We start from the raw sequence: 26,874 nt of genomic DNA, 5'->3' as shown, positions 1-26,874 counted from the left end.
AATCTTAAAGACACTATGTTGAGAGAAAGAAACCAGGGACAGAAGGTGACTACTGGGTACTTCCATTTATATGAAACTCTAAAAGAGAGAGATGTCATTTACATTGGCAGAAAGCAGAGTCATGGCTGCTTGCTGCTGGGGCAGATTAGGGGCATGAGAAAGTTGGCTAGGAAGGGTGAGAAGACACTGGGGCGGTGATGGAAACGTTCTATATCTCCATCATGGCCATTACAGGAATATGTACAGTCATCAAAACTCACCAATCTGTACAATTAAAATGGGTGCATTTTGTCATTGGTAAATTATATGTAGCAGGGAATTGGAAGATCAGAAGGGGTAGGTTTTGGTATATTTCTATGTTGAAGTGGATGGGTTTTGAGTAGGTGTATATGCTAAGAGGGAAGGACAGTGGAGATGGAGGGAGAAAATACTGCAGAGAGAAGATTACTGATGAGGCACGTTTCTCAAAGAGGAAGAAGGGGTGCTGTGCAAAGCATAGGTGGATGCAAGAGCCTTGGATGGGAAGAGGGAACATTCTCTCCCGGAGCTTATGGTGGAGGAGGGTGGTGTGTGGTATTGTTTGAGTAAATATGCCTGTAATTTAGTATGCGGGAGGGCAGAGAATGGAGGAAGTTCATGGTTCGTTCAATCCTTAATATGTATTTTCTGCCAAAAGAAGAATATTGTCACTGCCTTACAGAATTTAGAACAGTGTGGTGGGAAGAAGGGTCAGGCATTAAATAACCACATAACTAAATATATAATTGCAGATTATTATGAATTCCATAAAGGACACAGGAGCTATGGGTGAGTGTAGCAGGAGGAACCTGATTTAGACAGATGATGCAGGGGAGGTCTGTTGGATGAAGTAACCATTAGGCTTGGGGGAGGAGAATAAGTGGGAACAAGGTGATGAGGGGCTGCAGTGGAGACCTTGAAGTTGGAAAGATTTTGGTACATCTTGATACAGAAACATAGTTATGGGTGAATTTTTTTATTTTATAAGAAAATGAAACCATAGAAAATGAATATGTATGTGAATTTCTAATCATTAGAGGGCTCTCTAGGACTAAGATTCATCCACATAAAGTTCAAAGTTTTTGTTTTGTTTTTCACGTCAAAGATATCATAAACCAAGCACAAAGGCAAATAAACCAGGAAAATGTTTGCAACAAACAAATCAAAGGATTACCATCCAAAATCTATAAAGAGCATGTATCAAATTGATGAGAAAAGCATTAAAATTTCAGTAGAATCCAGTTACTATAATATCTTTCTAAAAGGTGATATTTTGATCATTAAATAAAGTTAGAGAATTTTAAAAATAAAAATAAGCATAGAAGACATGTTGGGAAAATATAAAAATATAAGTAAAACACATAGCAAATATTTTATGGAAGAGAAAATAAAAATGGCCTGATGGCTTAAAAAGCATTTTTTACTCATAATCAAAGAAATGTTTGAAAAAATATGAAATGCCATTTTCCCAACAATTAAATAAGTAGAAATTGGGGGAAAACATTAATCATGGTGAAGGTGCTATCCCAAACAGATAATGGGAATATAAATTGGTTATGTTTTTATTTTATTTTAAAGATTTTATTTATTTATTTATTTTAGAGAGAGAGAGAGAGAGTACAAGTGGGGACCGGGGAGAGGAAGAGGGAGAGAGAGAATTTCAAGCAGACTCCGGCTGAGCATGGAGCTGATGCAGGGCTTGATCTCACAACCCTGAGATCATGACCTAAGTCGCAATCAAGAGTCGGACACTTAAATGACTGAGCCATCCAGGCATCCCGGTTATAAGTTTTTAATAAAACAGTCTGGGAATATGCATCTGGAACCTCCAATATATTTCCTCTGATTCCAGTTGTAAAAATTAACCCTAGGAATGCCATCATAAATGACTTCAAAGATCTTCATTTGTTTTTTAGTTAAAACCTTTTTTAAAGCCCTATCTTTTAACAATGAAGGGATGTTAAACAGTGATGTATCCAAATGTTGCAATATCACACATTAATTAAAAAGGATTTAAAAAATATTGTGATCTATGGTCACCTAGAACGATGCTATGCCACCACTGAGGATAAGAGACTTTCCCTGCTACTCTAATCCAAAGACATGGTATTGGCTGGTACACTCCATTAATGCTATCACAGTGAAGGAAGGGTGCTGGGGCCTCCACCACAAGAAGGCACATATTTTTGAGGCAACAAATATGAGATTTGTGTGTGCTGCAATGGCCCACTTCACGGGTGAATGAAAAGCTCTCAGGTTTGAGTGGGTTCAGAGCATGAGAAACCTCCTTTCCTGCTCTGGTACCATCAACTGGGTCCTTCAGCCATTAAGACCTAGCAGATCTAGTGCCCCCAGGGCCTAGGGGCCGATTAGGATGTTGAATGGAGCTCAGAGCAAGATCCTGTGAAGGATCCACAGATTTGCTTTTATTTTCCCTTGCCTGTCATGCCTTGCCAGAACCACTGTCTGGGGACATATCAGAGGCCTTAAAAATGGTTGTGGTGTCTTGCACAACATTGCTTCTAACCGAAGAATCCAAGTTAGGTAATGGGTTATAGCCCATAAGAATCACTGGTCTTATCCTGTACCCAACACCCAGAAGCAGCTGGTCTTAGAGAATCGTGGAATGGTCTATTGAAATTCACTTGTGCCTCTAGCTTGTTAAGTAAGCACTTTCAATAAGGAGTGCTACCTGCAAGATTGAGAATATTCTTTGAACCAGCACAATATATGATGCTATTCTTCCTTTAGCCAGAACACATGAGTCAGGGAATCAAGTAGTAGAATTTGGAGTAGCACATCTCACAAATACCCAGTGACCTCCTTCTAAAATGTTTACTTCTGTGTCCCTATTGTATAAAAAACTTAATATCCAAAATAGAAATGCTGGTACCAAGAGGATAATATTTTTACTGGATTTGAAGCTTAGACTACCAACTGGGTATTATATCTCATGAGGTCACTGGGTAAACAGGCAACAATCAGGGTTATGCTTTAAGCCAGTGTATCTGACACATCTTACCCATCAGTTCATGTTTAATGACCCCACCTCTCTCTTGTTCCACTGTGGCAACCAGCTTTGCATGTGCTCTGACTGACTTTGGAGAGGCACAGTCAGACTGCACCCATCTTGAGTGTGGGCCTCAGGCTCTTGAGGGATAGAGGTATCCCTGGTTTCCTTGTTGATATTATTGTGAGAGCCTGCTCAGCACCCATGCCTACACATTCCCATACCCTGCGGGAAGTTAACAGCCTGACCGTGGAAGGCAAGAGCCAGGGGATAGATCCTTCCCCTACTTCTCCTTCACAGGATGGTTCTGAGACTGAGTTGATGTGGATTTTTGGAAGACAGTCCCACTGGATGAAGCAATAGGTCCACTTAAAGTGGCCAGAACGCTTCCCTGTTCCTCCTCATCTTCCTCCTCCCTGGGAGTCATGTCTTAAAAAGTAACAATGCATTAGCTCTCAGCCTCAGCCTCTGCTTTTGTAGAACCCAGGTTAAGATAGCAATATGCAAGGGGCATGGATGAGCATGTGCACACATGGGCAAACACACACTGCCTCATGCAAATACTATTGAAGGTGTAAAGGAAGGTCTATGGAGAAAAACTTACAGCAGCAGCAAAAGAAGAAGGGAAGAGAAGGAGAAGGAAAAGAGTGTGTGTTATATGATCCCACAAACTCTTATTATTGTGTATTGATGTGCTTAGATTAGGCACAGCTGGGCATACCATGGGAAGTCCTCCAGTAGTGAAATCCTGTCCCTCCTACTTTCCATATTTCTAGGGAAATTGGGAGAGGGACAGGAACATCTGGTCTACTATGTGACAAAGGGAGCATCTTTACTAGGGAAATAACTAGGATTTGGAGCTCAGCTAGCAGAGTCTACACCCAATGCCAGATCTTGAATTCTTTGTTGAGCTGGCTGAGTCCCAGTGACTCAGCTTGTAGCCAAGCCTGCATAAAGTGGAGATGGAAAAGTGTCATCAGGGGCCTTAAGCAAAAGATCTGTCTTTCCTGGTGAGAGACTTTTGCCCAATTTTCAAGGGCAAGCAAAGTTGTCGCTATACAATGAGAGCAGGTAGTTATATGCATGAAATCCAGGGGATCCCTGAACACTTCTTTATATTGCCAGATCTAAGGGCAAATGTTAATGAGGGAATACTGCATCTCTATCCAGGCAGGACCTTGAACTCAGTCCCCCAGGAATGAAGATTTGATTTCCCTCCTCAAATTTTAACCAGCAGAAGCCTGGCTTAAGGTGAGGAAGTGTGGAATGGGTAGCGGAGGGGCAGATTATAATCACTGCTACAGGTTAGAGACTAGTGGCAGAACAAGGATGCAACCTTCACCCATGTTTATACATTTTCATTTAATTTCCTTTGCCTTCCTCTTCCTTTGGGTTCTTTTAGGCTATTGCCTTTAGTGTTGTACAGTTTCTGTCTGCTATATCTGCCAGTATTTTTGAATACTGCTTCTTCCTATTCTCTATTCTCTCCTTCTGGAGATACCACTAGATGGTTATGGGATCTTCTCATGCTCTCTTGCATGCCTGTTAACTCTATTTTATATTTTGCCTCTCTGATGAGTGAAATAAAAGAAGAATTAAATAAATGGAGAAATGTTCCATGTTCATGGATAGAAAGACTCAATATTGTCAAGATGTTGGTTCCTCCCAATTTTATCCATAGATTCATTACAATCCCAATCAAAATCCCAGCAAGTTAGTTTATGGATATTGACAAACTGATTCTAAAGTTTAAACAGAGAGGCAGAGACCCCAAAATAGCTAACAAAATATTGAGGGAAAAGAACAGAGTTGGAGGACAGATGCTACCCCACCTCAAGACTTACTATAAAGCTACAGTAATCAAGACACTGTGGTATTGGGGAAAAAATAGATCAATGGAACAAAATAGCCCAGAAATAGAGCCACATAAATATAATGAACTGATCTTTGAAAAGGAGCAAAGACAGTACAGTGAAGAACAGTTGTCTCTTCAACAAATGGGGCTGGAACAACTGGACATCCACGCGCAAAAAAAAAAAAAAATCTTGACACAGACCTTATACTCTTCACAGAGGTTGCTTCAAAATGGATCGTAGGGGACACCTGGGTGGCTCAGTCAGTTGGGCGTCTGCCTTTGGCTCAGGTCATGATCTCAGGGTCCTGGGATCGAGCCCCGCGTTAGGCTCCTTGCTCAGTGGGGAGTCTGCTTCTCCCTCTCCCTCTGCTGTTTCCCCCACTTGTCTCTCTGGCTCTCTCTCTGTATCAAATAAATATATAAAATCGTAAAAAAACAAAACAAAACAAAAAAACCCAAAAAACAAAATGGATCGTAGACCTAAACATAAAATACAAAACTATAAAACTCCTAATGGTAACACAGGAGAACACCTAGATGATCGTGGGTATGGTGATGCCTCTTCAGATACAACACTAAACATGATCCCTGAAAGAAAAGTTGATAAGCTGGTCTTTATTAAAATGAAAAAATTATTTTGTGCAAGAGGCAGTATTAAGAGAATTAGAAGGCAAGCCAAAACCTGGGAGAAGACATTTGCAAAAGGCACATCTGGTAATGGATGACTATTCAAAATAATCAATGAGCTCTTAAAACTCAACAAGAAGAAAACAATCTGATTTTAAAAATAGGCTAAACACCTTTACAGAAACCTCACCAAAAAATACACAGACAGCAAACAAGCATATGAAAGATGCTCCACATCACATGTCATCAGGGAAACGCAAATTAAAACAACGAGATACCACTACACATTTATTAAAATGGCCCAATTCTGGAACACTGGACACCACCAAATGTGGAGCAACGGGAACTCTCATATATTGCTGGTAGGAATGCAAACTGGTACGTCCACTCTGGAAGACAGTTTGGTGGTTTCTTACAAAACTAAACCTATTCTTACCGTATGAGCCAGCAATCATGCTTCTTGGTATTGACTCAAAGAAGTTGAAGACTTATGTCCACACAAAAACCTGCACACATATGTTTATAGCAGATTTACTCATAATTGCACAAAACTTGGAAGCAAACAAGATGTCCTTTAGTAAGTGAACAGATAAATAAACTGTGGTACATCCAGACAATGGATTATTATTTGGTGCTAAAAAGAAAGGAGCTATCAAGCCATGAAAAGACATGGAGGAACTTTAAATGCATATTACAAGGTGAAAGAAGCCTATTTGAAAAGCCTACATAATGTATGACTCCAATTAGATGACATTCTGGAAAAGGTAAAACTATGAATACAAAACAATCAGTGGTTGCCAGGGTGGGAGTGGGGAGAGATAAAGGGGCAGAACACAGAGGATTTTTAGGGCGGTGGAATTACTCTGTACAATATTAAAATGATGGAAATATGTCATTATACTTTCTTTAAACTCATAAGATGTACAGCACCAAGACTGAACTGTAGGGTAAACTGTGACTTCGGGTGATTATGATGTGTCAGTGTAAGTTCAGCAAGTGTAACAAATGTACTACTCTGGTGAGAACTGTTGATATTGTAGGAGGCTGGGCAAGTGTAGGGGCAAAAGCATAGATGGAAAATCTCTCTGCTTTCCTCCCAATTTAAACTTAAAACTGCTCTAAGACGTAAAGTCTTAAAAAAATTGACTCAAGATTCATTATAGATAGAATTACCCCCTTCTTGTTCCAGAATACTTAGCATTGAGTTACTTTGGGAGACTGGGTTTTGCAGAACAAAATTGGAGACCTTGTTTGATGCAATTAGTGGGGACCACACCTTTGTTGCTTTTCACTGCTATATTAAATTAAACAGGCAGCTAGAAAGTGCCAGCCAGGGCCAGATGTCATGAGGAGGGGTAGGTGGCAAAGGATGACAAGGAGACACGTTAATAAGAGAAGTCACATTCAGAAAAAGGCAGGGCCCATATAGATCACGGGCGAGAATGGGCATTACAGAGGGTCTTATAAAATCTTGTGTTACATTGTGGAAGATATTCTCTCTCCTAGGAACCTGCTGGTTTCTTAAAAGGCCTCATTTACATGTCTCCAATCTGGTTGTAGTAAATGCAGTGGATAGTAAAGGTCACAACAAGGAAGAGATTTTAAGTATAAATACCACAAGAACACCATTTTGTACTTTTTCTTAGGGGAAACAAAGTAGTCTGAAGAGGAGTCTGTATGCATAAAATAAGTAAACAAACCAAAAATGAATGTTAAAAGAATTCATACATAATTTTCTCTGATAGAAGTTCTGACTGGGGAGCACCTATTCCCACAGGCAGATTTCATCTGAGATGCTACGTATAAGGCTATTCATAGGGATGAGCATTATATCAGTTTTTCTGAACCTTTAACTCTTTTCTTGTTAGTAAATCTATCGACAACAAGCACGGCACAGGTCCAGGGGAATGGCTGGAGAATGATTTTAGGATCAATAAAAGCTTAGACATACCATTGTTATCAGTAGTATCTGCCATTTACTTTCACCTGTATTCCTCATAAAAACTTAACATCTTTTAAAAATACTGTCTTTACTATGTCTTCTACCCACCAATAGCCTGTGGCTTGCAGTTTATCAGTTCAGTGCTCTTGGCTTCAAGAAACAGAAAACCCTGACTCTTAACTCGCTTACACAATAAGGGAATGTGTTATTTCCTGTAATAGGATGTCCAGAGTTTGAGCAAGCTCCAGGCACAGTACAACCATGTGGCTCAAGGATGTCATCGAGGACCCAGGTTCTTTCTGTCTTTTCCCTCCCATCCTCTGTGAGTTGGCATCGGCCCAAACTGGTTCCCTTCATGGCTGAACACGGGTTGTGGCAGTGATGCAGGCAGGCTGGCTCTGAGCACCCAGAGGAAGGTCCTGTAGGACCAGCCAAGATGGTCCTTGGCTTCATGCAGGATAGAAATCAAATGCAAGCTGGAAAAAGTGAAAACTGAGTTTATTGAATAGTGTGAGTGACTGGTAAAGAATAGCAGACGGAGTGACGGGGAGACTCAGAAAGCAAAGGAGAATGAGTCTCGTCATCGCTTGGGATTAGGGGTTTATATTGCAAAGGGGTCTAGGGTACATGTTCCTTTAAGAATCCAGGGTAGGGTCTGATCAAAGGCAGGTGACAGGTGAATAATAGGTGTTATAAATTACCAAAGGTAGGGGTATTGATGCCAGCATCGGCAGAGGTTTGTCTGAAGCTAATGTCCTGGAACGTGGTCAGGATCTCGCTCTTCTTTGGTGTTATCGGGTGTTTGGAGGCCTAGGGCAGAACTAGAAATGGTTAACTTTCTTGTTTCCTCCTTGAAGTGGAAACACAGCTTCTTTGACTATTCAGAAGCAAATATAGAACATGAGTAAATGGGGCTTAGCAGAAAAACAGCAGAGATGGAGTCTTTCTTTTCTTTTTTAGATTTTTATTTATTTATTTGATAGAGAGGGAACACAAGTAGGAGGAGTGGGAGAGGGAGAAGCAGGCTCCCCGATGAGCAGGGAGCCTGATGAGGGGCTAGATCCCAGGACTCTAGGATCATGACCTGAGCCGAAGGCAGATGCTTAACGACTGAGCCACCCAGACGCCCTAGATGGAGACTTTCTAAGATGGAATCCCTTCAGCTTCTCCACCTCAGCAATTTTGGGTATTATGTACACGTACGGTCTTACCTGAGGGAGAAAGTGAGACCATCGCTTTCATTCTCATTGCAGCTGTATTGCGATATAGTTCCCATACCATGCAATTGTCCCCTTATCGTGTTCCTCGAGTCCTGCAGCTGTCACCCCAACCAACTGTAGCACATTTCATCCCAAAAGGCAATCTCATATCCATTAGCAATCATTTTCCATTTCTCCATAACCACCCCCGACCCCAGCCCTGGGCAACCTCTACTCCACTCTCCATCTCTACGTATTTGCTAATTCCGGATGTTTCGTGGAAACAGAATCACATAGTATGTGGTCTTTTGTGACTGGCTTATTTCACCAAGCATAACGACCATAATGTTTGTAAGGCTCATCGCCTTTCTTGAATTCCCCCCTTTTCAGGAGAATGAAACCTTTCCTGAGATCTCTCAGCAGGCTTGTCCTTAAGACCCTTTATCTAAACAGAGCTACATGTTCCATTTTTAATCCAATCCCTGGCACTGGAGGAGGGATTACTATGCGTATCATAAACTGATGTAACCCCCCTCCTGGCAGTATACTCTTCACCCAGATTTCCCAAATATTACCCATAACCTATAAATTATTTACCATTTTCACATTTACTGCCCGCCTCTCTGATTTCTGGTCTCCTTCTTAAAAGGACCTTTGTGATTACACTGGACCCACCTGGATAATCCAGGTTAATCTTCCCATCTCAAGAGCCTTAACTTAATCACCCCTGCAAAGTAATAGATTCCAGGGGTTAAGGACATCTTTAGGGGGTTATTATTCTCTCTACTACAGTGTTTGGTGTTCAGCACCAACACTTTTGGTGAGGGAGAGGATACAAGCCTGGGCAGAGGGAAAAGCAGAGCTAGGTTGTATCCGACAGGCTCGGCTGACCCCATGAGGATCTCTGGGGCTCTCAGAGATGTTTTACTTTGGGCCAAATGACCGAGCTTTTGAACTCCCTCCTAGATCAGTCCCTGGATGTGGGCCACCTCCAGAAGGGTGTGACATTGGTGAAGATGACTCACTGCATGGGAGGCTGTCCCTGGAGGGGACTGCTCCCAGCAGCTGGGACAACAGGTGGTACCTCTCCATGTACAACACTCGATGCTGGTACTAATGCCTGAAAAGAGCGTTTGAGAAGTTTCCATGTTTGAGCATCATTTGTGTCCTGTCCTTACACATTTACAAGCTACATGCTTAAGATGTGGCTTTCACTATAATCCCTCATAGGATGGGAGTGAGGGGACAGTGTCCCTCTGGAAACAATTCGAGGGGACAATCGTTAGCTTAACCAAAGGGCCAACGGTAGCCTTACTACAGGGAAAATATTAATAGCATGAGTTATATAACTTCAAAACTAAATGGGATACTACGACAATGCATTAAAATGTCAGTAAATACGTGTCCTGTAATGGGTACAGTTAACTCCTGGAAGATGAATTTATGACTAATTTATGACTTAGTCCTATTTTGATGCAGATATTTCCCATTTGTAGGTGACATGTGTGAGTCATAGGCCCCCCTGTTTCTATCTATACAAGCATGCAATTTAAGGAGAGAACACAAGGTCTCTTTCAGAGACCTGCCATGCTCCCCTCCCCGCTCCACTCCTCTTTTGCATATGTAATTCTGAGGTTTTTATTCCATGGAGATGTCTCATCTTTTCTAGTTTCATAATCCATGCAGAAACCTGGAAGTTGTTTCCAGATTTCTCTGCTGGGAACACAACAGGCTGACATCACCATCCCCTTTCACCACCGTACTGGCCACAGTGAATCGAAGACTTCATATTAAAGAAAGAATGTAAACTAACAAATATTCCCCAATGCCCCCAGGAGCACTTTTCAGTTAGGGATGGTCCTAAGTGAGGCCTGTGATGCTATGCATGTCTGTGTTTGCCCTCCATGGAGGGGCTGCCTCTCTCCAGGGGTGTGGTTTTCTCCCAGGCGGTAGAGACCTGCCGCCCTTCTTCACAGGCTTTCTGGGCATCTGCCTTGTGATGCCTGATCTTTCCAACAGTCCATGGCTCCAGCTCAAAATCAAGTTTTCCTCTCCTAAGTTTTAAGAAAAAAACTTCTTCCTAGATTTTCTGATTGGAAAATCATGGTACGTTCATCCAAGCAGAACTTTTCTCATTTTTGGAAACCGCTGTTTTGCTGAAGCCCTAAAGCTTAGTCTGCCCATTGGACCATCTGCCTGTAGTCCCAGATTTTTCTAGCCTTACAGGGAGGCAGTTCAGCAACTCATTTTCAAACGCGAATGTTCTAAATAGTTGGGAAAAGAGAAGTGAAAATAACTGTCTCCCATACCTTCAACGTTACAACATTTTATAGCTAGAAGATGTGTTTTATGATGATCTTCTCACTCCCCTAATTGTAATTACAGACAGCCTCGGGAGAGAGGGCCAGCAAGTTCACATGATCTAGTGCGGCCCAGTGAGGATTAGAAGCTGGCAGAGTATGCTTTGCTGCACCATAACCTTTCTGGATGTTCTCGTTTCCTAAAACGTACATGTAGCGGAAGACAGGAAGGACTCATGTCTATATGTAGCAAACGGGGAATTTAGAATGCAAGTGTATGGAGGCAGGAACCATGAGAGGTGCGGTACACGAGCAATCCCCAGTGCCGAGCACATACTCCACACTCAGCAAAGCTGGTGGATGGAATGACGGAAGGAAGACGGTAAGAAAGAAACCTGGATTGACTGGTTTAGTCCCCAGACTAATGTGGGGTGGGGGAGGGGAGAGGTCCTGGGGGGAGGAGGACGGAATTAGAACTGCTGCCCGGTGGTCAGCATGGGCCCTGGCTTCCCTGCAGCTCTCTTGCTCTCTAGAATTTACTCACTACCCCGCGGCCACAGAACCGGATCCCATCATTCCCCGGCCTGAATCCCCTCAGTGCCTTCCCATCCCAGTCGGTATGACGTGCAAACTCCTTCCGACCACGGCCTGTCAGCCCACCTCCCCAGCTGACAGCCCAGTCAGCTCCTCAGTCTCGCCCACCCCGCCCCCCACCTGCCAAACGGCCTCAGGCTTCAGAGCTTTTGCACTGGCTGTTCCCTCCGCCAGGCGCTCGCCTGCCCCGGGTCTTCGCCGGACCTGCTGCCTCTCCTTCGCATCAGTTGCCCCTCACTCGGAAAGGCTAACTCAGACTGCCCGAGGTAGAATAGTTCTCTCCCACTCGCTCCCTTTATATCATGCGGTTCGTTGTTTGTTTGTTTCTGTCGTACTTATGATCTGAATTTGCCCGGTTCGTTTATTTTTCCGATTTAGTGCCAGGTCCGAAAACAGTGTTTGCCTTGGTAGGCTTCCCCTCAAATACTGTTTAGCGACAAGCGGATGGGTGAAGGGACGCACGGATGAATCAAGGAGCGGAGGAGAAACGCAGGCGGCCCCCAGGCGGCGGCCCCCGCGCGTCGGAAGGCGCAGCGGAACCCGAGGGCGGCGGCGCGGTTTCCCTTAAAAGCGCGGGGGAAGCTTGAGGGAGCACACAGGAAGGCAGGGCGGTGAGCGGGAGCGGCCCGGGTGAGTGGCGCGGGGCCGCGGCGGGGAGCGGAGCGCGGGGCGTTGGGATGGGGCTGGGCGGAGGGTTTCGGGGCGCGGGATGGAGCGCGGGAGCCCGCCCGGGCCGGGGGGGGGACCCTCGGGGGCTGCGGGGGCCGGGCGTCGGGAGGGTGGGAGCCGGGGCCCCCGGGATGGCGGGGTCCCGGCTGTCACTCTGCGAGTCAGCTGGCCTGGGTTCTGAGACCAGAGCTGTTGCTGCCTTGTGTGACCCTTACTCACTTTTCCCCTTGGGGCTTCGGCTCATTTGCAAAACGGGGAGAATCGTTTTTGATCGATTGATGGGTTCATTCATTCCAGGTGCTTTACTAGGTTGTGTTTGCTAGAGATGCATAGACAGCGCCTACCCGTGAGGGGTTCACAGTCTAGTGAGAAAATCCCCACCTTACAGGTGAGGAGGGCCCAGTACAATGAGAATTTGGGAGTTCTTTAAAAAAAACAAAACACGGGCTCCCTGCTCGGCGGGAAGCCTGCTTCTCCCTCTCCCGCTCCCCCTGATTGTATTCCCTCTCTCGCTGTCTCTCTCTCTCTGTCAATTAAATAAATAAATAAAATCTTAAAAAATATATATATAAAAAAACAAAAAACCAACCAAAAAAACACAGTAACAACCAGCCAGCCGGCCAACCTGCTTTACAGAGGAGAGATGTTAATTTGAACATATAAAATTTAGACCTTAACTGAGATTGAGGAATACGAATTCTGTTGGGTACTTAGAAGGAATATGCATTGTTGGCTCATATATTGCCCATTGTCATGACAACTTAAATCCAGAAAAATTTACAAAGTGCATTCACAGTTCTTTCAGATGTGATCTTTTTAGCCAAATGACTTAATCAGAGCAGGTGTTGTATCCTCATCTTACTAATGAGTGATGTGCATTCACAACCTCATCAGATGTGATTTTTTACAGCCAGCTGAGTTAATCAGAGCAGGTGGTGTGTTCTCACTTGACAGGGAAAGAGAGTAGAGGCCAAGTGACTTACCCAGGCTCTCACTGTCTGGAAGTGATAAAGCGACTCTGGAATCTAGGCCTCAGGATCCTTGCACCACTGCTCATTTCACTACACTAGATTGCCTGCGTGTTTCCACGTTTTTATGCACGAATCGCTATTTTGTGACAAAAAGGGAGTTCCACTGGATCATGGATGGCCTGTAAACAGACTTTTATTGACTCTCAGATTGTTCTCTGACAGTACTGGCGTTTTTCCCCCTTTCTACCCTTGCCTTGGGTGATTTTTATGTGCACTCAAACTTGACCTCCTTCACACTGACGAGTCCTAAATCTGTATCTTCTACCCAATTTCTCCTAGCTTCAAACTGCTAGATCCAGACACCTACTGATCATTTGAATGTCCCCTTGGATATCCCACAGGCATCTCAAACTCACTATCTCAACTGCACATGCTACCTTTCTCCACAAACCTACACTCCAAATCTAATGATCGAAAGCCTTATTCAATCAGTTGCCTAAGTATAAACCTTTCTTGGTTTTTCTCCTCAAGTGAATAAAAAACTAGGTTTGATGAAGGGTGGACAGTCGTGAAGGAATATGCTAGGTTGAGTGTGAGGAAATCGAAGTAAACGGGAAACTTAGCAAGGCCTGTCTGTTAGGATTCTTCTTGGCATCCCTTTATCTTCAGAGATGATGCTCCTCTCTTCTGGGTTTAGGGAGGGCACTTCATAGATGAGGGTTTTATGACCTATTTCAGGGAAGTAGGGTCAGGTGGGGAGGTCATTGTCTCAACCTCCTTTAGCTTAAAATATTCAGTATGCTAAGTTGCCATATTCTGGGGTAGTATGTCCTGAACCCTATGACATTCAGCAGGTAGCTGTTGAATGGCTCTTATGTGCCAGGTCTTATTTTAGGCACTGGGGATACAGCAGTGACCAGGACAAAGTCCTTACTCTTGTGGAGTTGACGTTCCAGTGGGATAAGCTCATAAACAAATTAGCAAATAAGGATCACTACATGATAAGTGCTGTGAAGAAAACAGAATAAGGATCTATATTGTCACTTGGTTTTTTAGTAAAGTTGTGTGAATTTACTTTGCTTACAGGAGTGCATGAGTGTGTCTGTCTCCTTTTATTTTGTCGTTAGTGAATGTGACCAAGTAAAAATTTATTAGTTTTAGAGGTGAATAGTGCTAATTCTTTGTAATTTGCATGTCTTCGATTACCTAGGAAGTTGAACTTTTTTACACAGCCATTTGCATTTGCCCTTTGAATTTTCTGTGCACGTTCTCTGCTTATTTTCCTATTGAGGGGCTAGTGTTTTCCTCTGTTTTGAGTAAGTGCTTTATAGTACTTATTTATTGTTGAGTCCTTTATATATAATAGACAAATACTCTTAAACAGTGGTATAGTGAATGTAGGGAGAAAGAAAAAGCAGGAAGCCTGGAATTCCCTTCTCTGCACTTCTCCACTTCTAATACAGTGAGGTTCAGGTGAGCAGAGAGGGAAGAAGTGAGTTTAGGTAGAAGGAAGTGAAGAAAGAAAGAAGAAAGGCAGGTGGGCAGTGAGAAGATGAAGTTAATGAGCCTGGAAGGGAGCAGATGGGAAGAGGCCAGAGAAGTGGCAAGAAGGAACAGGAATGAGGGAAGGAAAACAGGACATGTGGATGGAAGGCAGTCAGGGGGCCTCTACACAGTGAGTTGGGGTACTTACCTTTTTCTTTTTCTGCCCCTATTAACCTAGCAAATCCTTAGGAGAAGATGACCGTGTTCTTTAAAACACTTAGAAATCATTGGAAGAAAACGACGGCTGGGATCTGCCTGCTGACATGGGGAGGCCATTGGCTGTATGGAAAACACTGGTAAATATCTAACAGCCCCCACTCCACCTTCACCTCCAACAACAAAACCATCTGAAAAAAGGGCCTAAGGTCAAGATCTTGCTCAGCTATGCTCATCTCTGTAAAACATTGTGGTGTAAAAATAAAATGTGAAAACTGCAAAGACAAAGGCTTCTTGTTGTAACCAGTTCTGGAAAACTGTAACTAGCAGTGCTATTAACACTGGATGACAGTAGACATAGACTGTAGTGGTGAGAAGCTGAGGAAATTGAGAGGGAAGTCCACTCCCACGTTCTTAGTAGACTGGGATTGACCTCCTATGCCTCCTTGCAATTTTATTCCTTCAGTTTCTTAGTACAGTTTCTTCTGTTATCACTGCTGCTGTTGGACCCTGACTGAAATTGCTTGTTCCACCCCCTGTGACTTTTCCACATTTATCCCATTAGCCTGGGTTAATTTAAATGAGACAAAGACTTTCACACCTTTTGTTTGAATAAGGAATTCAACAGCCATGGTTTTATTAGCTGCCTCCAGGCATGAAGGAAGAAGAAAGTGCCAGAGCTCCCTTCTGGTTTAACATGGTAATAAGATTTAAAGAAAGTTTTTGTCTAAAAATTATATAAATAATTAAGAGAGCCAATTAAATTGTCTTCTTTGGGGGATTAAGGGTTACATCTTACGTATTTAACAACACCCTGCCTCCGTCCAAGTGTCTTAAATGACTGGTTTGTTAAACAGAAAACAGCTTTTGTAAAGGAAGTCTCCACAGTGGAAAGGAGATTCTTGTACTGATACTTTTGTAAACTCAGTTCATCTTTGCCTCTGTCAGAGATAATCTTAGGATGCAACATGGTGTCGAGTTTTTTGGCAGCTGTAGATTAAAGGGAACATGTCCCCCTTTTCCCATCTAAGTATTCTCAAGGCTCAGTGCTTGAATTCTATTAGCTAGCATGTAAAGAACAGACCTGAGAAGCTTAAAATTTGTAGTATATATAAAAAAAATAGGTGGAGAGAATGTTTTGACAAATGGAATATGAAACATATAATGTGTGCCTTTTCTCCCTTTTCTAACCACCCTTGAGTCCTTACACCTCCTGCCACGTGGGAACTAGGATTCCCTCTGCAGGAGCCCCCAGTCCAGGCCACAGCTAATGCAAGCAGGAAGAACCTCCCACACCCTGGGGAATCACTGCCCATTTCTGCTACTAGGTGAAGATTTGAGGAAATAACCGTGTACCCTGTTTAGGATGTCTTGTAGATACCCTAATAATTAATTAGATCTGAAACAGCTTGAACAGAAATGCTGTCAGAGCCTGGAGGCCTCATTTTGCTCTGTCTCCACCCTTGACATTCAAGGGTACATTCAGAATGGAAACCCTTATTGTCCTGTTGCTCTTCCTTTTCTCAAATTTTTCTCCTGTGTTCTGTAGTACTATGTGGTCTTTTTGTTTTAAAATTGTAGGAGAAAACACATAACATAATTTGTCACCTTAGCCATTTTTAAGTGTACAGTCAGGAGTGTTAAGTATATTCCCACATTGTTGTGCAACAGAGCTCTAGAATTTTTTCATCTTATAAAACTGAAACTCTATACCTTTTAAACACAACTCCCCATTTCCTCTCCCCGCCCCCAGCCCCTGGCAACCACCATTCCACTTTCTGTTTCTTTTAGTTTTACTACTTCAGGTACCTCGGATAAGTGGCATCATACAGTATTTGTCTTCTGTGACTGGCTTATTTTACTTAGCATGATGTTCTTTTTTTTTTTTTTAAGATTTTATTTATTTATTTGAGAGAGAGAGAGAGAGAAAGCACATGAGAGGAGGGAGGGTCAGAGGGAGAAGCAGACTCCCTGCTGAGCAGGGAGCCTGATGCGGGACTCGATCCCGGGACTCCAGGATCATGACCTGAGCCGAAGGTAGTCGCTTAACCAACTGAGCCACCCAGGCGCCCCATCCATTCATTGTTGATGAACGTTTGGGTTGCTTCCATCTCTTGGCTGTTGTGAGTAATGCTACTACAGTGAATTTGGGTGTGCAGATATGTCTTCTAGATCTTGTTTTCAGTTCTTTTGGGTATATACCCAGAAGTGGGATTGCTGGGTCATAGGGTAGTTCTAATTTTTTGAGGAAGCACTACACTGTTTTCCGTAGTGGCTGCACCATTTTACAATCCCTCCAACTGCAGGAGGCTTCCAATTTCTCCACATCCTCACCACCACTTGTTATTTTGTTTTTGTTTTGTTTTGATGGTGGCCATCGTAATGGGTATGATATAGCATCTTCTGGTTTTGATTTGCATTTCCCTAATGATTAGTGACGTTGCACATCTTTTCAAATGTTTAGACACCATTTGTTTATCTTTGGAGAAATGTCTGTTCAAATCCTATGCCCGTTTTTAAAAACCACGTTCCTTGTTTTGTTTTGTTTTTTGTTGTTGTTGTTGTTAAATTGTAGGACTTCTTTAACCCATTATGAGATGGTTTGCATGATTCGCAGATATTTTCTCGCGTTCCATAGGTTGCCTTTTCACTCTGTTGATGATGTCCTTTGATGCCCAGAAGCTTTTAAGTTTGATGTAATCCCATTTGTCTATTTCTATTTTTGTTCCTAAGAAATTACTGCCAAATGCAATGTTATGAAGCTTTCCCCCTGTGTTTTCTTCTAGGAGTTTTATAGTTTTAGGTCTTATATTTAGGTCTTTAATCCATTTTGGCCCTTTCCCCATTGTGTGGTCTTGGTGTCCTTGTCTAAAATCAGTTGATCATAAATGTCAGGTATTTATTAAATCACTCATTCTCTATTCTGTTCTGTTGGTCTGTATGTTCATGCCAATACCACCAGCTTTTAAGCTTTGTAATATATTTTGAAATTAGGAAGTATGAGGCCTCCAACTTGGTTCTTTTTCAAGATTATTTTGGCTAATTGGGGTCCCTTGTGTTCCATATGAATTTAGGTTTTTTTTTTTTTTTTCTGTTTGCAAAAAATGCCACTGAGATTTTTGATAGGGATTGCATTAAATCTGTGGCTCATTTGGGGTAGTATGGACATTTTTGTGATATTAAGTCTTCCAATCCATGAATGTGCATTTATTGGTGTCTCTAAATTCAGCAGTGTTTTGTAGTTTTTAGAATATAAGTCCTTCACCTTCTTGGGTTAAGTTTATTCCAAAATATTTTATTTTTTGGTGCTATTGTAAATGGGATTATTTTCTTAATTTCCTTTTTGGATTGTTCATTGTTAGTGTTTCAAACAATGGATTTTTATGTGCTGATTTTGTATTCTGCAACTTTGCTAAATTTGTTTGTTCTAACAGTTTGTTGTTGTGTGGAATCTTTAGATGTCATCTGCAAACAGAGATAATTTCTATTCCTTTCCAATTTAGATGCCTTTGATTTCTTTTTCTTGCCTAATTGCTCTGGTTAGGACTTCCAAAACCATGTTGAATAGAAGTGGCAAGATTTTGCCTTGTTCTTGATCTTTGAGAAAAAGCTTTGTTTCTAACTGTTGAGTATGGTGTCAGCTCTGGGCTTTACATATGTGGCCTTTGGTTATGTTCAGATAGTTTCTTTTAATATCTTTTCTCTTTTATCTATATATCCCCAGCCTTTCCACATGACAGTCTTCACGTTCTTCTTTTATATTAATCTAGTTTCTTCTCTGAGAAAATCTTACCTGCAGCTATCTTGAATAGGAGCTGCCTTGGCCCTTCAAATGGGTTGTAAGGTGGGGTTGGCATTCTCTTAACTCCTCAGTACCTATTCCAAACCATTAGTCTTCCATCTTCTTATAAACATCTCTTTTCCTTTGAGGCTCCTATCTGGCTATATCATATAACTGTAAACCTCCCAGCTTTCTGGGAGCTCCTCTACTTTAGGCTTCAGTGCCTGGTTTACCAGTGTCCCTTTCACTCTGAGTCTAGTTGTCTTCCTGAGTGCCCTAACTCTAGATGTGAAAGACCCATGTAACAGCCTGTCCTTCACTTTCCCTGATTTCATCTACTCCCGGGACTTTCACGACTACTCCACACTCCTGCAGCTCCATCTGCCCTTGGTGGCTGAGAACCTTATCATCACTTGCCCCTGTTCCACTTCTGAAATCTGGAGCTCCAGTGTCCCAGTCTCTCATTTCAGTCTGCCATTATTCGTTTCCTGACCTTAGGCCTCTTTTTCAGTATTACCAAGAGTCTTATCCCTTGGGCCCTCCAGTTCCTTCCAAATCTATCACTCTTCCCTGCTTTCTTCACTTTTTTCCTATCCTAATTTCTCAATCCAACACATCAGACACTTCTCAGCTGCACTTTTCACATGTCCTCCCTGCCTTTTCAATCTCTCATTCCTCCTCCTCTTCACAGTCAAGCCATTTGAATAGGTTTTGTCTGTTTCCCAACCTCCTACTCATTCTCTATCCTATCCCATCTTTGTTAGAATTATTCTCACCAGTTTTATTTCTCATTCTTTTTGACAGCTCAGCTTTAGACACCGTTGACTGTCCTTGAAGTACTTTTTTTTCACTAGCTCCTGTTCCTCCTCCTCGATGTCTGGGTGTTTGTCGCTCTCATTGCGTGCTCTTCCCCTCCACTCATGCCCGAGGGAGGTGGTTGTCTAGGACTCTGCCACAGGCTGTCTTCTCACATTATGTCCTCTCCTCTACTCACAGTGCCTACAGTTTCCAGCTGTCGTAGGCAAATCCCAGATTCATTTCCATAAAGACCTCTTCGGAGCTCCAGACCTATATATGCGTTCACCTGCTTGTCTACTTGCACGCTTCACCAGTGCCTCAAGCTCAGCGACTGAGAATCACCTCTTTCTTGCCACACCTGCTCTTCTCCGTGATTGGTACCACTCACCATTTTCTAGCTCCCCAAACTAGAAATGTGAACATCATCCCCGTTTGTCCTTGATCCTCCTTTCCCACATTCAGGCTGTGCGTTCTAAGCGAATTTTGCCTCTCCTAAATCTCCGAATGTGTTTGATTTCTTCTGCCCGCTCCCCTTCAGCACCACCGTACCGTCATCCCTGGCCTCGATTCTTACTAAATGTATCCTAACTGTTCTCTCCTCACATCCGCTCTTGCCTGTTGCTTATCTACTTTCCCCACCCCTGCCACAGTGCTCTTTTAAGAAGTGCAGACTGCTGTTCCTTTTAGACTCAGCTCTGTGTGACTTGGCCTCATGTGTATACATCTGCAGCCTCCCCACCTCTACACTTTAGCCTGTGGAATGTTCATGTCACTTTGGAAGAAGTTCACTTTCCATGAAGTTCTGTTTCGGGGGCCTTGGGGGGCCTTTACACATGGAACACTCTTGGGACACTCCCCATCTCTTCTTACCCAGCCAACTACCTTTCCTCCAGGTCTCAAACATTCTTTCTTCCCCGCCCCGCTGCACACACATTTATATTCTTCCTTCTGTCTCATTGGCTGAGGTCACCATCCTCCTGCCCAAGGCCACACTTCCAGTGCCGATCTAAATCCTGTTCGTCCTCGTTGGTTGTCCCCTCCATCACTTCATCTTTGACCTCCCCCTTCCTACTTTTCCCTCCTACTTGTCAGACTCCCTGTGGCTTGCACATGCCCTCTCTCAACTTGGTATGTCCATTTATTTACTGCCCTGTCTCTCTCCTTCCATTTTTGCCATTCTTGAAAGCATACCTCACCTCTGCAATCTCTACCTTCACTTAAGAACAAGCTTAGTAAAATTTGATTTCTAGTTCATCATTTGATTGAACCTGTTCTTGACAAGGTCATTAATAGCTTCTTGGTTGTCAAGTTCAGTGGATACTTTTCAATCCATTTCTGTCACATTTGATTCTCTTTGACTACATCTTTTTTAGTTACCTGGAGGGTGTCTTCTTGCTCTGCTCATCCCTTTGATGTTGGACTCTCCTAGGTTCCAATATGCTCATTCCAACACTGCTGAGGTGATCATAACCACACTACTGTTTTCAAGTATGGGATATGGATTTTGGCGTCATAATATTGTTCTAGCCCTTATCTTGCTTCTCTTGACATTGTCTGCAAATAGTGGTCCTGGAGTTATATCGCACGATCAGCCATCAGAAAATTCTTCCCAGAAGAGAACTCAGATCATGTCGTCCTTCTGCAGATGACCTGTAAATGGCTCTGCACTGCCTAGAGGACAAAGACCCAATTCTTCAGTCTGGCACAGAAGGCCCTTTGTGATTCTTCCCTGGTCTTCCTCTCTAGTCTCTTCCTGGTCCCTTCCCGTCCAACCTCCATTGCCCATCAGCTTGACCTGTGTTCCAGAGGTCTCTAAAAGGGGGCCTGTTCTGTTATCCTTTTTTTTTTTTTTAAAGATTTTATTTATTTATTTGACAGAGACACAGCGAGAGAGGGAACACAAGCAGGGGGAGTGGGAGAGGGAGAAGCAGGTCTCCCGCCAAGCAGGGAGCCCGATGCGGGGCTCCATGCGGGGCTCGATCCCAGGGCCCTGGGATCATGTCCTGAGCTGAAGGTAGACACTTAACGACTGAGCCACCTAGGCGCCCCCTGTTATCCTTCTCTTTATGTTTGCATGTGTTCTTCCCACCCCCCACACAAACACTTTTACTCTTCTTCACCTGGTCAGTAACTCAAAAAATGTGTCACAGGGGTGGCATTATTAGATGAAGAGGAAAGAAAAACAATAGTTATTCAACAGTGTGTTGAATAATTACTCTTTACCCCGGAGGCTGGATTAGTTATTTCCATGTGTGTGGTCTCTGTGAATCCTCAGAATCCCCCTGTGAGAGAGGTAGTAAGATTTCCATATCCTAGATTAGGAAATTGAGGCTCAGAGAAATTAGTAACTTGTGGGATTTGGACCCAGGTAAGTCATACTCGAAATCCCATGTCTCTTCTTTGCTGGTGACAAACTTTGGAGAGCAGTGCTCACTTTAGTGTGTAAGTTCCACTGTATTAATGACACACACTACATTTTTTTTTTTTTTTAAGATTTTATTTATTTATTAGAGTGCAAGAGAGCATGAGCAGGGGGGAAGGGGGAGGAGGGAGAAGCAGGCTCCCGCTGAGCAGGGAGCCCGATGTGGGGCTTGATCCCAGGACCCTGGGATCCTGACCTGAGCCGAAGGCAGACGCTTACCGACCGAGCCACCCAGGTGTCCCACACACTACCTTTTCACTGCCTTTCATATAACTTTATCAGAACTCTGCGCTTATGTTCCTGTTGCAGTTTTAACTGCTCCAATAGAATAAAGCCCTTAGAACACATTTATTAGCATTTATTATACATTAGTGGTGAAAACTGAACATGCTGCCCAGGGACCAAGATGCTCATTTCAAAACTTCCTGAGTGTCGTTGATTGTTGCTCTGTGTTCTGTGGATGTCTTTGTTCATAGCTTTGTCAGACTCCCTTTTTGCTTACTGTTCTCTCCCTTTCACCCTGCCTTTCCCTTTTTAGCCTCCTTACCTGTTTGTAATAAATAGCTGAGTATATTTTTCCTAAATTCTCTGAAAATATTGAAACTTACAGCAAAATTGAAAGAATTTTACAGTAAACACCTGCCTATCTAATTCTTGGATTCTAGATTTTACTGTATTTGCTTACATGTTCTGTCCATCTCTCCATCCTTCCCTGTCTTACTTTTTGATGCATTTCAAAGTAATTTGTAGGTGTTTGTGTACTTCCACCTAAATACTTGAAGATGCATATCAGTAATTAGAGTTCAGTATTTTCTTCTAGTGTTTTTTTCCCTTTGTTATAAAGTTAACGTACAATGAAATCTACAGATCTTAAGCGTATGTTGGCTAGTTTTGTCAGGTGCGTACACCTGTGTCACCAAGATTCCTAGCAAGATACAGAATGCTGCCAGCACTCCAGGTGTTTTCTTCATGTCCCTTCATGGTCAGTCCCTGTCCCCTGCCTCCTGAGGTAGCCATTGTGCTGATTTTTTTTTTCCCACCATAGATTCATTTCTGTTAGTTCTAGAACTTTATATACGTGGAATAATATGTATTTTTTTTTTAAATAAGATTTTATTTATTTGAGATAGAGCGTGTGCACGTGAGTGGGGGGAGAGGCAGAGGGAGAAGGAAAAGCAGGTTCTCCACTGGGCAGGAGCCCGACACGGGGCTTGATCCCAGGACCCTGAGATCATGACCTGAGCCAAAGGCCGACCCATAACTGACTGAGCCACCCAGGCGCCCCATATGAATTCCTTTTTGTAAGGCTTTTTCCTCTCAGCCCAATGACTTTGAGATTCATTCGTGCTGTTGGATTTATCTGTAGTTCATTCCTTTATATTGCTCAGTAGTGTCTAGATGATAAGCATATAATAATTGTTAGTATCTTATACTTCGAGAATTTTAAGTTACTTGATTTTGATTTCTAAGACCGGTGAACATAGTTTCTTATGTTACTCATTTTAAAAAACAAATTATTTTATTATGTGAATTTGACTTTTTTCTTCCCTTTGAAAGGAAAACAGTATCTCCTGATAGAGGATTCACATGACAATAACAATTGCCTGTATTTTAATGTTGATTTCTTAAGATTTTAATAAGGGTCATGGTTTTCCTAAGAAAAAGTTTTTTCTGCAACAGAATTGGAAAAAGTTGCACATACTTATTTTTATCTGCCCCATTTTTGGTTGCTGCCTTGAATTTATCTTTTGACCCAGGTATTTTATTTGCAGGCTCTTTTCCATTGTTACTATGTTTGTAAGTTTTTTTCTCCCTTCCCATTCCTTTCCCTTTTTTCTCCCTTCCCTTCAGTTTCAAGGGAAAAAAACCTGTGATACTTTTCCCTCCACCTAACTTCCCCACAGCTGGTTGCAGGCGTCGACAGGAGCAGAAGGGACTGCTCTCAGGACTCGTAAGAGCAACTGAAGAGGAGGAAATGACCCTGTTTGCTGAAAGTAAAGAGAATCTAAGTATTGCTCATTCCTCTTCAACTGCTCTCCTTGAGCTTTCTGGGCTCCCTGGGGGAGATTATGTTCCAGGTCCTTCAGTTCATCATGCCAACAGTTACCTGCAGTCATCCTCATCGTTTTAGTAGCAAAGAATCTAATAAAAAGCTCAGAAGAAAGGAGGCAGTGTAGTCTTAAAGTTGTCTCTGGAGTCAGGCAAGACTGTTGGTTCCTAGCAGTGTGATCTTGGGCTCCCTGAGCCTTAGGCCCACTGTACAGAGGGACGGTAAGTACCTCACTGGGTCATGGAAGGCTCAAGTGGGGAACCGTAAAGCTCTTAGCATAGTGCCCGATAGACCTAACGGTTCAATAAGTGCTAGTAATTGTGAGTAAATTTGATATACTGTATGTTCAGTACTTTGAGAGTTAAAATGAATTACTTCTGGTAACCGAGCAGTGAATGATTTGAGAGACAGCTAGTGGGGAAGGGAGGCGAAGATCTGCCAGATGGTCTAATAACATCTCAGTCTTATTTATTCCACCTTACATGTGTAACAAGACAGCTTGGAAGGTCTAGTTTGAAGACAGAGCATAACCACAAAAGAGGCGGGGCTAAGCAGTTACAGCTAGCTTGGTCTGCGCCATTGTGCATCTGATTGAAGCTCAGATTGTTCCTTTCATTGGGGGAATCTTGTCCTTGCTTATCCTGGCTCTGGTTTCTCTCCCTGTGATTTTGGTGTGTGGGCCTTGGCCCAGCATCTCAGCTAAAACTCTTGCCTCAGCAGTTAACAGTAGCCCCGCTCTTGCTCCGTTCTGGCTCCTGGCGTTCGGCTGAGTCCTTTGGCTCCGTGCCCTGGTGCTGGTTCTGCCACCCACCTTGGCCTGTGACCCATAGCTCCCTACTGTTGATTTCTGGGGGGCATCTAGCCTCCCAGCCAGAATTCCTGATACTTCCTTGGAGATTTTAAAATCCCGTGAACACTATGAATCCCTCAATATGAAACTTGCAAAGCAAATATGATACTATAGTGATGGTCCTGGGTCATGTATCCCTAGGTTTTTATTAATATTGGAGTTTTTTCCCCCTCTGAATATAGAAACAATCTTATTATACATCAACTTTCATAAGCTGGGTGGCAGCTCACCTTTCAAGGTCTGTGGCCAAAAACAATTGCTTAGAAGAAGTAAAACTAAGTGGTTAAAAGTTGGCCTGGGGGGGGTGGTGTGTTCAGTGTCATTCAGTTTTATTGAGAACTTAGTAATGGTAGTAATCACTAACACTTAATCGGTGTTTGTCACGTACCAGACAAAATTCTAAGCACTTTACGTTTATTAACTCATTTTAACTTCCGAACAACTTTGAGATGGTTATTAATCTCCTACTGGCATGAGATTAATAGCCCTATACAGATGAAGAAACTGAGGGACAGCAAGATTAAGTAATTTGCCCAGGGTCACACAGCTAATAAGTACTAGAGCTGTGATTCCAAACCAGGTGGTCCTCATGTTAACATCTCAAAATGGCTTCTGTGTCTAAGGGAGCATGAGAACAATGAAGAACCGTAAGCCGAGGTTGTCTTCTGCCGTAAGCCCCTTAGGGTATAAGACAGATACTATGACGTAGTGCTTCAAATCTGGGCTTCTGAGCCAGCCGGGTCTGGATCCGAGCCTTCTGTTTGTCACTTGCTGGATGTGTGACTTTGGGCAGATTATTCCAGCCTGTTAAACTGCACTTTATTTGTCCTATAGTATCTGACAGCCTTATTGTGACACTTAGGAGATAGAATCACAGCTCCTGGCACAGATTAAAACAGTTACTTTTATTACAGATGTGTGAGGCACTCTGTGCTATGTCCTGTTTGAGGGTACAAAGTAAATGTTAGGGGTGCCTAAGGAAAAAAAGGATTATTTTTATTTTTTAAAAAAGATTTTATTTATTTGCCAGAGAGAGAGAGAGGGAGAGTACAAGCAGGGGGAGTGGCAGGCAGAGGGAGAAGCAGGCTCCTTGCTAAGCAAGGAGCCCGATGCGGGACTTGATCCCAGGACCCTGAGATTATGACCTGAGCCGAAGACAGACGCTTAACCATCTGAGCCACCCAGGCGCCACCCCCCCCCCAAAAGGATTACTTTAAAGTTTTTTTTTATTATGGAAATTTTAATCATACAAAAATTAGAATAGGATAATTAATCCCCATGTGTCATCACCTAGCTTCAATAAATATCAACATTTTACTACTCTCATTTCTCTACTTTTTTTTTTCTGGAATATTTTAGAATAGATTCCAGAAATTCTAGCTTATAGCATTTATACTTCAGTACCTTATCTTTAATAAGTAAGGACTTAAAAAAATCATGCCATTATGATGAACCTAACAAAATTAAAAATCTTTCATGTCCTCTAATATATAGCCTGTTTATATTTTACCTATTATCCCCAAATTCTTTGTTTTATGGTTTTGTTCAAATCAGTATCAAAACAAGTTTTCCCACAAAGCATTTAGTGCCTGTCTCTTAAGTCTCACAAACTCTAACCTCCTCCTGCTTCCACAGTGTTTATTTTCAAAACCTGGCAGGTCTACATTTGCCCTGGAGAATTTTTCATACTCAGGTTTGGTGGATAACTTAACACTGATCAGTGCTGTGCAGAGTCCTATAGCCTGAGGCAAAAAGAAAAATCAGTGCTCCTGGTTCTCCAATTAAAATTGCGATACTGTGTTCATCATGGGTCTTTTGCATTCATTTTGATTTTTAACATTATTGTATTAAAATATTTGTCTCCATTGTGTTTTTTGGCCTAAATTTTGCATCCGAGACAAGTGCCTCCCTCTCCTCTTTGTAGCCTTGGCCCTGAGTTGTTTAATCTGATCCTGTGTCTTGTAAACTGGTGATCAGACCCAGATGCTAGAGCTTTGCTGTGGCCCCGCAACACAGTTACTCCTGGGAACAGATTAGAGATGCAGCATCTCTGCCCCACCCCAGACGTGCTGAGTCAGAATGTGCAT

General features: G+C 42.7%; 1 protein-coding gene across 7 annotated transcripts in view; it reads left to right on the top strand.

The window, feature by feature from the left end:
• The window catches only part of AGK (acylglycerol kinase), a 111,384-nt gene that overhangs the window by 18,217 nt on the left and 66,293 nt on the right, over positions 1-26,874 (top strand). Inside the window, exons 1-3 of one of the 7 annotated variants that reach the window (XM_032401441.1) lie at positions 11,038-11,333; positions 11,957-12,175; positions 14,909-15,026. The exons of 1 other annotated variant lie outside the window; for it this stretch is intronic. In XM_032401441.1, coding sequence (XP_032257332.1) covers positions 14,926-15,026 — 101 coding nt within the window. In that variant the 5' untranslated portion in view covers positions 11,038-11,333; positions 11,957-12,175; positions 14,909-14,925. Of the gene's footprint in view, positions 1-11,037; positions 11,334-11,693; positions 11,812-11,923; positions 12,176-12,468; positions 12,603-14,908; positions 15,027-26,874 lie in introns of those variants that run through there. 5 more of the 7 variants (XM_032401439.1, XM_032401444.1, XM_032401440.1 and 2 more) reach the window with 5 other exon arrangements.

The sequence above is a fragment of the Phoca vitulina genome, unplaced genomic scaffold (genome assembly GCF_004348235.1).
Source record: "Phoca vitulina isolate PV1807 unplaced genomic scaffold, GSC_HSeal_1.0 scaffold4, whole genome shotgun sequence".
Lineage (NCBI taxonomy): Eukaryota > Metazoa > Chordata > Mammalia > Carnivora > Phocidae > Phoca > Phoca vitulina.
Note: the sequence above shows the minus strand (reverse complement) of the source record. Positions and strands in the feature narration are given on the sequence as shown.